Source organism: Equus przewalskii, chromosome 7 (assembly GCF_037783145.1).
Source record: "Equus przewalskii isolate Varuska chromosome 7, EquPr2, whole genome shotgun sequence".
NCBI lineage: Eukaryota > Metazoa > Chordata > Mammalia > Perissodactyla > Equidae > Equus > Equus przewalskii.
This window is the reverse complement of record NC_091837.1, coordinates 21845193-21857812: the sequence shown is the minus strand read 5'-3', so window position 1 is coordinate 21857812 and position 12620 is coordinate 21845193. Positions and strand designations below refer to the sequence as shown.

Here is a 12620-nt window from a genome sequence, read left to right as displayed (position 1 = left end):
TCTTGATTTCCTCCCCATGGCAAATGAAAGGCTGCTACTGCTGTCAACTCTGGATTCTGTAATGAGATAAGAGGAGACAACAAGCAGGCCTTCCATCCTGGGCTCCCTTTCACCCATCAACAGAGGTGACTGCTCAGAGGCAATAGCAAATGATCCTACAGGCACACCCATTTGTTTGTCAATCTGCAAGTCGGAACTGTTCATCTGGAGCAAATTCAAGAAGCTATTTATCAATGAAAAAAGTAACTTTTGACAAAGCTATATTTCAAAACCTAATGAAATTTTAATGGACAAATATAACAGGCTATTAAAAAAGCCAAATCGAATGAAACCTACAGACAGGGTAGCTCTTTAATAACCTGGATAATACGGAAAGCTTATCTCATTTTTATATTCATATAGAAACATGCATATTCAAAAGAATGAGCTTATAAAACCAAGAGAATATCTTTCTAACACCTTACATCTGAGGCACATGGCAAGTGTTGCTTAACGCAACAAGTGAAATGGATTAAATGGCAAAACCTTCCTCTATCAAAAACTATCTGTTATAATACACAAGTACTTTTAAAAATCTAAAATATCACCTTTCTTTCAGTGTTTCTATCTCTCTATTGTAGTGATTTCCAATCAGAACTCTCAAGTATCTTTAACACTTCAAGGAATGTCAAAAAATCCCTCCTGTCACCAAAATTTTAAAAAATAAAATGGATTTTATTTTCTAAAATGTGCCAAAGATCTTTTAAAAAGAGAATGAAAGAAGCAGGGGCACAGTGTTATAATGGCAAATAATAATATGGTGTCAACTTCGAAAAGTTTGGGAACTATTGCTCTACTAGAATAATTACTACTGGATAAACAAACCCTAGATTTCATACCCAACCTGCTTTATAAAAAATTATGAGCATGAATTAGAGTTGAGTGTCTGCTAGTGAATTTAGACGTATTTCTAGAATTACAACACTATCCCAGAAGATATGTATATCAAGAATCTTAATTGCAAAATGTTGTAAATCACACACAGCTAGTATCATACAGTTTCAAAAAAACAGTTTCTGTGGCAAAGAGATTTTTAATATCTTAACTTTTACCTGTGCACTAAACTTTATCAGCACCATATATTGATTTGGAGTAGAGTCTCTGATGATTTTCATTTGTTCAATTACTTCATTAAATGGGGCGACAAACTTCATAAGGTCATGACTGGTCATTGTAGCAGGCACTGTGAGAATACACAGCATGGCACTGCGCCTCACATCTTCTTTTAAGGAGGTCATCTTACTAATAAGACAATAATTAGACTGTCTTCAATAGATGAGGTATGGTTAGTTCAGACAATACTTATTAGACAACTTTTATGTCCAAGAAAATAGGAAAAAATAAAACTCGTAATACAGTCACGCATCACTTAATGACAGAGATACGTTCTGAGAAATGCATCGCTAGGCAATTTCATCATTATGTGAACATGATAGCGTGTATTTACACAAACCTAGATGGTATAGCCTGCTACACACCTAGGCTACATGGTTCTCATCTTATGGGACCACCGCCGTATACACGGTCCATCACTGACTGAAACGTCGTTATGCGATGCATGACTGTACTTCACAAATCAACTTGAACAGCTTATTTACGTGCAAATACACACTACATGGGTCAATGCAGAATCGCTTAAACATATCTGCCATGGAGTTTAAGGTAAGCTTTGAAATGTTCTACATCACACCCACCACTGAAATTTTTAATCTTCAGTTAAAGGCTTGTTGTGGTTATAAATCTATATTAAGCAAAGTGTTTTACTCTCATTAATTTTTTAATAATAATCTGTCATTAGGTGACTTAGAAGCACTCTCTAACTATGGACTTCTCTCGAAGGGTCTAGATGAGAAAAGAGCTCTAAATATAAGAAAGAGAACTCTGAACCATGAGGATGTGACTCTGGAGATCACGGAAAGTGTTGCTGGGTTGGAATAGGTGGCATAGAGGGGAAAGACAAACCTCTTACAACGCACTTTACTTTTGAAATGCCGCAAACTCACTTCAACAGCTGTGATCCAAAATGGCCACATGAGCATTCACTGTTTCCCAGGGGGGATCTAGCACACAAGTTAGGACAAGGACAGCCTTTAAAGAGATCGGCTACCAATCATCCAAGGAGCTGATGGCCCAGCTTACAGATCATCTAGCCAATTGCTTTGGTCTCCAAAAGGCTTTGTTTGGACCTCAGACAGGGGTGAAAAGAGGTGATGACCTTACAATCTATTAATTGACATCTTAGCAGCTTCTTTAGTTAAGATTTGGTGGGGATACAAGACTACAGTGATGTTATGGATCACCTATAATTTTTCTTTTCTTTTCCATCTTCCTTCCTTTCAATTTCCCAATCACCTTGCATGCCTACCTTCTCAGGGAATGTTTTCCTAGGTATTTTCTCAAGTGTATCTAAACGATTCTTTTATAAGGAGAAGCTCTGCCCCAATCTACAAGATTAACCAAATGTAAAACATCTAAGAATTCTCTAACACACGATATATGAAAGTACTATGTTTTGAAGCCTAAAATATCCACTTTCCTTTAGGGCATGAGATTTTTCTCTGCCCTAAGGCAAAAAACAGAACCATTCAAAAGGAAAAAGGTTTCTCTTACTTTGTCTTATATAGATGCATAATACCATGAACTATTTCAACTGATGGATTCCCACTGAAGAAGGAAATCTGTTCTGGAAGTTGTTTGGATGGAGAATCGGGAGCAGTGTTTACACATTCTTTACTTTGATCTTCACTTCTCTGTGCAGTGGGGGATGCTTCTGAAGACTTCCTTTCTTCCAGTGTAGCTTTCAGCTCATCTTTCACAAATCAAAAATTAGCAGATTATAAACTCATAGGAAATATACTGAAGGATTCTAACTAGATTAAGATTTCCAGTTAGAAGACTAAACTTTGACAGAGAAATTGTAACGTACTGCATTAAGAACTAAATCCATAGAACAGCTAAGCTACAGGAGTATCTCAACTTGAAAGCACTCTTTGCCCCATAAAAATCTCATTAACACCCTCAGAAACTCAAGGATGGGACTTACATTTGGCAGTACCATAATAAGAGCCGGTATCTCCATCATGCACTCATAAGTGGGACAAATGTTCAGGGCTGTCAGGCCTGAAAACCAAACCTACCAGTTCTGACCACCTGTATGCTGGAGAGGTAGTATACGTCCACTCCCCTGGTTGGAGTGAGCTGGCAGAGCAGAGGGAGACACAACATGCTTCTCTGGATTCATTCAGAATCTGCCACTGACCTAGGACGTAAGTAGCTCTCCTCACTGAACAGAGTCATCAACCCAGTTTGTTAGGATTAACTTAGAAGAAACATTTGGAGAAGCTGAAATGTGGCTTGACCACCTCATGTAAGGCACATAGGCAGTGAAAGATAAAAGTACGCTAGAGGTCAAAATCACGGGCTTGTTGAACAACATGTATAAAACAGACAACCAGGGACTAACATTACAAAAGAGTCCAGGGTTTTAGAAAGCATACCTGGGTTGGACTTCATGGTTTCAATGATCATATCTGTCATTTCTCGACGGCCAAGATGCTGATGTATGATGGCTGCTTTCTCCCCTGGTGACTTCCCCTCTAAACAGGCTACAGCTGACGCTAGCGTCTTCTTTTTGATCTCCTCATCAGACATTTCCCCTGCTAAAGAACACATGAATGATTAATACCTGATAACAAAAGAAGCTCCTCTCCACCCTCAATGTATCCATCGATAGCTTTCCCTTTTCCCTCTGCTGCCCTCCCCCAAGATAATAAGATGCCTTCGCAGTGGCCATCTCCCTCACGTCTGGGGCTCCGACGGTGCCCAGCAGACAGTCAATAAACACTCAGTGCAGTAAATTCAGAAACACAGGGAAATCACACACTTCAAAGCAAATCAACAAGAGTAAGAGCTTAAGAACGGTGTCATGGTGATTATGCCCAGAGGAACCAACATTTTAGAAATACCTGGTAAAGTGAAATTGTGTGTTGAGCCCAAAATGAAAGTATCAAGTCATTACCATTAATAAACAAAACTTTCAAAAGCCTTTAGGGTTAGCCTTCTTAAACACCCTGCGTTAGCCTCATGCCGTGAAAAATCTGCGAGCACTGTCTTAAGTCAATGAAACACAGAAATGGAAAAGGAATTTGGAGACTCCACCGAAATATCCTTCATATAAGTGCTACCAGGGCAGGGACCAGATCTGTTTTGCCCATCACTGTATCCCTAGCACTTACAGCACATTGCCTGGCACACACTAGAAGCTCTAAGAACATTTGTTGAGTAACTGACTCAATGAATCAGTGACTGAATCAATGACTAAATGAATCAATGACTAACGGTAGAAGTGTAAACGTGGCTAATGTCGATTTAGCTGAACTTCACAACCCAGAGATCACTGTGAGCCTTTGAAAGCTGCCCGTAACCCATTAAATCATATTCAATCTTTAATTTCCCAGAATTCACATCCTCAGGTAAGTTTCCAATGACACCATCCCCACCGGCCCCAGTTCCCCTCCCCAAATCAAACAGATCCTCTTGTAATAGTTTTCCAAACTGTTTCTTCCTTACCTTCACTGCACTTATCCCAGTCGTAATTCTACATTTACTGCGTACTTACTTAATTGATCTGTCTCCCCCACTGAACTCTGATGCCCTTAAAGCAGGGGCCACATCTGATTCTGCACACAACTAAAGCTGCAGCTGACAGTGGGCACTCAGTGAGTATTTCTTGAATGAACGTTATTGGCAGGGAACCGAGGTCCGAGGAACCAGTGATGGCCGCACTCCCCACCGAAGGAGCTGCGCGGCGGCGGCGAAGAGGTCAGACGCAAGCCCAGCTCTCTGAGTTAGAATCGCAGCTTCACCACTTACAGATCATGGCGGGAAGTCATTTAATCGCTGGGCTTCAGTTTGCCAACTTGTAAAAGGGCATACCACACAACTACTCAACAGAGCTGACGCGAAGACAAAGAAGATAACGCGCACAAAGTGTCCAGCCCAGAGCTGGGATCCAGGAAGTGTACAAACTTTAGCGCTAGTTAGGACTACTGTGACAGGGCGAGGAGCGACTTAATTACTCCGGGCCCGCCAGCGTGGCTGGGGCTCCAGTCCCTGCCTTCACCAAGCCCGGAGGGAAGGACTTGCACAACTCGACTCTAACCGGGGCGGGGGGCGAGCGCCGCGGAAAGGCACAGGAGGGAGGCACCGGGGAGCGCTTCCCGGAGGTGACATCTGGGAAGGCCTCTCAAGGATGGATGGGATGAGATGAGGGAACAACCACCTCTCAGCTCCTCCCTGAGCCAAAGCCCCCGCCGCAGCCTTTCTCCGGGCCGTACTTCAGGAAGGCGAGCCCCCCGGGCCCGGGCGCGGGCTCCAGGGAAGGCGGCGCGGCCGCAGGACTCACCCGCAGCGCTGAAGCCGAAGCCAGCGGGGACGGGCGAGTGTTCTGCGAGCTCCAGTCGGATGACAACCAGTGACACACTCATAGGGCAGGCGCTGGCCGGCGCGGGCCCCGGCGGGCTCAAGCGAGGCTGGGAAGCGAGCCTAGAGGCCGAGCGGCCCGGGGCCGGCAGCGCCGCCACCACCTCAGCGCCGCAGCCGCCGCCTCAGCAGCAGCAGCTCCTCGCTCGAACCCACCACAACAACCTCCACTTCCGCCTCCCGGCCACCGTCGCTGACCCGCGGGGTCACGCATGCGCGGATCAGCGTACGCTCCGATTGGGTGGGGTGGCGGCCACGTGACTGGCGTCGCGGCGCAGATGTGAACCTGAACCTGAGTTCCTCCGAACGGCGCCTCTGGCTGTCGAAGAGGTCCAGGAGGAGACAAGTCACGGGGATTGCGAGCCCTGGGCCCCTCGTTAGGCCGATCGGTGGGTTTGCACCCAGGCCCGAGTTAACCTACCCGAGGGCCTTGCCCTCAGCCTACCTCAGCTGACGGCGAGGGTTCCGAATTGCCCAGGACCCTGCGCTACGCCGAGGGCTCTTGCCTCTTTTTGTCGTATTTGACCCCTCGATCTGGCTCTAGGCAGGGTTGCTTTGTGTCAGCCACACTTTAAGAGAGGTACGCTGAGGCTCAGAGAGGCGAATCCGCTTCTCTGAGGGCCCGTAGGGACTCGATGGCAGTGTTTCTGACTCTCTTAAGGTGGGGCGATGGGCTGGTTAAGCGCTCAGCGCTGGAGAGAGATCTGGGTCTTACCCCCCCCCCCCCGCCCCCCATCACTTCACAAATGTTTACTGAGAGCCTAGGCACTGTTGGCGTGGTGGGGATACGCTGGAGAAAAAGATGAACACACAGTTACAGTTCTTATGGAATCGACCTTGATTACCAGCTGTGTGACCTTGAGCTAGTTATTGTGTAAAATTGGGATAATATCGCCGTACAGCCGTGAGGGTGTATATACGTTAGTTTTCCTGAGATTCAGCATTCTTTCCTGTATGTCGGACTGCCTTTAGAATATACATATGGAGAGCCACAATCAATACGTACAAGACACATACATGACAGCAAGCTATTTTAGGTTATGTGCTATAGTGATATCTAAGATGTGTCCCAGCACATCCTGGACATGTGTAGGTATATGCACTATGTATGGAATAACATAGCCACATGATATATGTGTGTATATAGCTTGCAACTTTACCCTGTGAAATATGTTTCAACATACACTGTTTATATCAGGTTTTCTCAACCTCTGCACTAGTGACATTTTACGTCCTGATAGTTCTTTTGGGTGTGTGTGCATCCCTGGCGTGACCCACTAGGTTCTAGTAGCACCTCCCACCAAGTGGTGAAAACCAGAAGTGTTCCACCCATTGCCAAAGGTCCCCTTGGGGCCAGAATTGCCACCTGTTGAGAATCACTGATTTATGTGAAAGGGCATATGCCATATGCACTTTATCTTATGTAATAGTAATAACGTTACAAAACAGGTAGTATAATAATTCTCATTTTACAGAGGAAGAACCTGAGGCTCAGAGAGAGTACCGTGCTCAGGAGCTTATGCTTAGTGAGTGGCAGAGCTATACTTTAAACCCAGGCATTCTGATTCCAGCGCCAACGCTCAATCTCTTTACTAAACCATCTCCTAATATATGACACCGCACAGTGTGTGTGCATATTTATAAGGCATAATTTAGGTATCAAATCTATATTCTCATGCTAATCTCATTCTAAGAGGCAGGGAGAAACAAATATTCTTTACAGTACCAAAGGAGTATGCCAGTTCCAGAGAAGTAGAATTGTTAGAGATGGGCAAGTTACAGTTCTCTATGACTGCCCACCACTAAGGCTGTACCCCGCTTTCACCTATTTTCTGATTCATCCAGTTTATTTATTCTTCCCACTCATATTTATACCAAGCACCTGCTGTGTGTCTCGACACTGCTAGGTCCCAGGTGATAGATAGATACAAAGATGAGTAAGATAGTCTTTGCCTTACAGAGCTTCAATTTATAGGAGCAGATAGACATGAAAATAGTTGCTGTGCAATGGGGTAAGAGCTCTAGTGAAGGTATAGAGAAGAAGCAATGGGAGTGAGAAAGTAGTACCAGGTTCTGCCTGGAAAAAAAGAGCAGCCTTTCCAGAGGGGTAAAGCTGAGGCTACGATGTAAAGACGAATGGAAGTTCACCAGGCCAATACAGCAAGGCATTCCAGTCAGCGGGCCCAGCAGGTGCCACAGCCTGGAGCAGTTGTGTTGGAAGGGGCTAGAGTAGAACCATCAACTCTAGTTGGAAGGAATAAGCAAGCTAGTCCTGGGAGCATTGCCCACTCATCCATTAGCGGGAGTCTGTGGAGGACAGTGTCCTCAGTGAGGGTGAGTCAGTCCTTCAGGCCCCAGAGACACTTCATCTCTGTTAAGCCCTCACACAAAATGTGTTGATGCCTTTGGGAGCCTATAAATAAATTTCTCCTTCCATCATAAACTTTGGCCTTGGCCTAGGAATATAAGTAAAACAAAATGCAAATCAACCTCCAAATTTTTAATTCTAAAATTTACTCCCCAATTCAGCAAATTTCCAATTACATATCATTTTGAAGATTTACTGCTTTAGAATCCTTTTTTTAGATTCTTAACATAGTTTATTGAATCCTTATGGCAGCACTGAAGTGACTCTCATAAACTTGTAGGCTGACCCTAACTTGATTTTTAGTAAGCTTTTTAACTATAGAAATCACATAAAAAGCTTAAAAGATTTTGTTCATGATTTATGGATATTTATTAATACATATATTTAATGTTAACATATCAAGTGTATTATAAGACATACAAAATAGAAGTTATAAAAGAATGAGATGAAGGTAGAAAAAATTTGAATATCTTGCTAATCTTGATGATAGCATAGTATCAATAGCTCAAGGCAAAATATATGCTTAGGTGGGAATTCGTCATTAATGATAGTTAATATAAATCCAAACTTCAGGTATTCTTAGATAATTGTGAATGTTTCTTTTTTTAAGTATAATTGACGTACAGTATCATACTAGTTTCAGGTTTACATCATAGTGATTCTGTATTTGTCTATATTACGAAATGACCCCCACGATGTCTAGTGGTCATCTGTAACCAAAGTTATTGTAATATTGACTGTGTTCCCTATGCTGTACATTACCTCCCCATAGCTTGTTTATTGTATAACTAGAGATTTGTACCTCTTAATCCCCTTCACCTCTTTCACTTTCACCCGTTTGTTTCTGTATCTACAAGTCTGTTTCAGAAGCTTAAAGATTTTCATGACGGACTGACTACGAATAGAATTTGCTTTAATTATTTTTGTTTTTTCCCCCAGCTTTTAATTTCAAGCCTATAGGAAAGTCTAGTGCAGTGATCTCATACACCCTTCATCATATACCCTTCACCTAGATTGACTAATTGTTAACATTTTGCCATTTTTGGTTCATCGCTATACATGTGTATATAGGCATGTATCTGTATGCACATGTGTGTGTTGTGTGTGTATTTCTTCCTGAACCTTTTAGAAGTCAGTCTAGAAACAGGGCGATGGTGAGCAGTTAGGAGGCTGTGGCAGTGGTCTGTAGGAGGGCTGAAGGTGTCACAGTGGCCTTGTGAGAGCTGGGAGGAGGTGAGTCCAGGGCATCTTGGGAGTGGATAGGAGAGACTCCTCATGTGTCTTTTCTGGTAGCCAGAAAGGTTTCTTGAAGGAAATGACAGGTAAACTATAATCTAAAGGACAGTTTGGGACTAGGTAACCGTTGGAAGCGAGCATTCCAGCCAGGGAAGCAGCGTATGCAGAGACCTGGTGGCAGGATATCATCATGTGTTTGAGGAAACTGCATGCAGATTTGTGTGTCCAGATCATCCAGGTTAAGGTGAAAAAGGAAGTGGAGTTGCTGTCGGAAGGGGGGCGGCAGATCTTAGAGGGCCTTTTAAGGCAGGTTATGTTGAGGGCAACAGGGAGCTGATGAAGGTTTTCATTGGGGTTACAATGTGATCAAATGTGCAGTTTTGGAAAATGACTCTGGTTGAAGAGTGAAGAAAGAACGAGAAGGAGGTCTGAGAAGAGGCAAGGGAGCCAGTTAGGCTGTTGCAATGATCTGTGGGCGAGATAATAGCAGTGAGAGTGGAGAGAGGTAGACGGAGATTTTCAGGAGGAAGAACTGACAGCACAGAGCACCCAGAGTTGAGGTGGCTGGTGGAGGGTTGAGGGAAGTTGGGAGAATCCCAGTGTTCTAAGCTTGGGCAGGTAAGTGAATGGTGGAGCCCTTTACTGAGCTAAGGAACTTAGGAAAAGGAGTATGGTGGGGTTGGGGCGGGGGGCCAGGGGGGGTTGCAGAGACACTGAGTTCAATTCTGGTTGTGGTTGGAATCGTTTGCTGGAGATCAGTGGAGATGTGCGGTTGGCATCCCTGAGCTCCAGGATGGAGGTCTGGATTGGAGGCAGCGAAGGCAAGCTGTGCCTCTGCCTTCTTTCACGCAGCATGGTCCTCAGCATGTGCATACGGCAGCTCTGCCAGGCCTCACATCTCCAGGGGGCTTGGAGGGCAGCCTTCCTGAAACACATCCAGTGCAGGCGCCAGGGAGCCCGGCGATGGACACATTCTGGTGGCGGCACCTACAGAGCGGTGATTTTTGACATGGGTGGAGTCCTCATTCCTTCTCCAGGGAGAGTGGCTGCAGGTGAGCTCTTCCTTCTCTTTCAGCTTCAGAGACTGAGGTGGGGGCGGGGGAATGGTGATAAGGGGAGACAGAGGAACATTGGGCCGCAGTGTATCCCAGTGGGTGACATTCTGGCTCTTGAATCAAATGCCAGGCATCATTTAGTGGCTGAGTATCTCGGGCAAATTATTCAACTTCTCTGAGTCTTGGGTCCCTCATCATTAAATTAGGGCTGATCATAGCGGCTGCCTCTTTGGGGTTTGGGGAAAGTTAAGTGAGACAGTCTGTGGAAAGCACATGCTTAGCACAGTGAGTACTTGGCTCGTCCTAAATTCTCAGTAATTTAGAGTTGCTGTAGATGTTGTTACTGTTATTGCTGGAATTTAACCACCTTTCCCTGAGAACTGTGCTACTTCTGAAATCGTGCATGTTCAAATCCCTCCTTTGATCACAGCCTTCCCTTTTCCTCTCTCCTCCCTCTAAACCTGCTTTTGGACCTACAGGATGAAACCTCTAGTCTCTGATCCTTTGTTTATTGGCCCCTTCTGGTTTTACTTTTTTTCCTACTCAGTTCAACTGACTTAAGTTCGATTCATTTTGGCTTCAAGTGTTAGAAAACTTAACAAAACAGCGACTGAAACAAGGTAAAGTTTATTTCTTTTGCATAAAAGCCCAGGTATATGAGCTGGGGCTGGTATATTCCCTGTGATGTCAGGGACTTGGGCTTTTTCTGTTGTGTTGCTCTGCTGTGAGTACTCTTCATTTCCAGTTTCACCTCATGGTCTGTCTTGGCTGCTTCACCTCCTGCCATCACATTCTCATTCCAGCCAGCAGGAAGGAAAAAGTGCCAAACAGCTCTTCCTGTCCTTTTGACCCGCTGTGGTGGCTGGCTGGGCAATTCCCCACCTTAATGCAACCCAAGTACAGGTTTTCCCTGCCACTGGATAGGAAATTACCCAGCTGTGCAAACTGGCTAGGGGGGCCATTGTTTGAGCTTTAGCTGCATCTGAGACCCTCAGCCTCTCTATTCCTCCACTCATGTTCCTCTCGCATTTACCACAAGGCTGTTCCAAACTCCCACAGAGTCATCATACTCTCCCACCCCAAACCTTCATACTTGGCAGGCAGCTGAGTTTCCTCTTTTACAGAGAACATAAAGATCACTGGACAGGAATTTTCTCGACTTTCTCCAGAGGATCTTGAGAACCTGTTTGCTTCTGTTCACTCCCACTGCTTCTACCCAAGTTTAGACCCCTGTCGTCTCCTCCCCGCGCGATCACGTCAGCCTCCTAACTCCCCTCTCTGCCTCTGGCCCCCTGGGTTTTGCACCACCCTCCACACAGCCCCCAAAATTACCTTTCTAAAACTCAGATCTTATCCCTTCGTTCCTCTGCTTCAAATCCTTGAATGCCTGCACAGTGTCCCTTAGATTAAGTCCAAAAGCTTTCTCCTGGGGCCCAGGCCCTCCCACAGGTGGCCCTCAGTTGGCTTTCCTGTCCTCATGTCAGAGCGTTTCCCGTGTGTGCCCATAGTTCAGCTGCTGTGGACTACTGGATGTTCTCTGAATGCGCCAGCACACTTAGACTCGCGTGCCTCTGCGAGCTCTGTTCCTTCTGCTGGTGGCTACCCTTCCCTGCCTCCTTTGCCTCTTCACATCCTACTTGTACTTGTAAATGACGAGTCAAATGATATGTTATTCAGCACAGTGCCTGAAATCTTTATAATCTTCTGGTGGTTGTTATTACTGACTTCAGGACTTCCCTTCTGTTAAGACTTCTCTGGCCTCCTCCCTGGGCAGAGTGCCCTGGCTAGCCTGTTGCCCTGTCGGGTTAACCTGTACCAGGTGTGGTTTAGTTAGAGTGCCCTGGCTAGCCCGTTGCCCTGTCGGATTAACCTGTACTAGGTGTGGTTTAGTTAGAGTGCCCTGGCTAGCCCGTTCCCCTGTCGGGTTAACCTGTACCAGGCGTGGTTTAGTTAGAGTGCCCTGGCTAGCCTGTTCCCCTGTCGGGTTAACCTGTACCAGGCGTGGTTTAGTTAGCGCTGGGATGCGTTCGTGTCTCCTCTGTGGGGCTCTGAGAACCCGGGACCCCGGACCTGGAAATTGCTCACTTGGCCTTTCCCATATAGCTGGCAGGCGGCTCAGTCATTCAGGAAGTGCTGGAGGGACAGACGAATGAGCCAGGGAGCGAGGCCTTCTGCTTTCCTCTTGCTCTTTTCTTGACTGAAACTTCTAATGTTATTTATTTCAAATGAACCATCTTAAGGGTCATTTGATAGCAAACACTAGAATTAATATCACCTCAAATAGCTTGGTCTTAATATATTTTTACATATAAGCCAGGGGTCAGTGAACTACAGCTTGTGGGCCAAATCTGGCCTGCTGTGTGGGTTGTATGGCTCATCAGCCAAGAATGGTCTTTATATTGTGAAACAGTTGGAAAATGTCAAAACAAAAATAATACTTT

The 12620-nt window shown here is 45.1% G+C and overlaps 2 protein-coding genes across 8 annotated transcripts in view; one reads left to right on the top strand and one right to left on the bottom strand.

Annotated features, from left to right (window-relative positions):
* BRAP (BRCA1 associated protein) overlaps positions 1 to 5734 on the bottom strand; it is a 28566-nt gene extending 22832 nt beyond the window's left edge. Inside the window, exons 1-4 of one of the 4 annotated variants that reach the window (XM_008525674.2) lie at positions 5444 to 5734; positions 3537 to 3698; positions 2650 to 2848; positions 1092 to 1281 (exon numbers count right to left, since the gene is read on the bottom strand). In XM_008525674.2, coding sequence (XP_008523896.1) covers positions 1092 to 1281; positions 2650 to 2848; positions 3537 to 3698; positions 5444 to 5525 — 633 coding nt within the window. In that variant the 5' untranslated portion in view covers positions 5526 to 5734. The remainder of the gene's footprint in view (positions 1 to 1091; positions 1282 to 2649; positions 2849 to 3536; positions 3699 to 5443) is intronic. The other 3 variants (XM_008525672.2, XM_008525671.2, XM_070628871.1) reach the window with 3 other exon arrangements.
* The window catches only part of ACAD10 (acyl-CoA dehydrogenase family member 10), a 51204-nt gene continuing 43790 nt past the window's right edge, over positions 5207 to 12620 (top strand). Inside the window, exons 1-2 of one of the 4 annotated variants that reach the window (XM_008525675.2) lie at positions 5710 to 5909; positions 9977 to 10176. In XM_008525675.2, coding sequence (XP_008523897.2) covers positions 9978 to 10176 — 199 coding nt within the window. In that variant the 5' untranslated portion in view covers positions 5710 to 5909; position 9977. Of the gene's footprint in view, positions 5910 to 9976; positions 10177 to 12620 lie in introns of all 4 variants that reach the window. The other 3 variants (XR_011542391.1, XM_070628865.1, XM_070628866.1) reach the window with 3 other exon arrangements.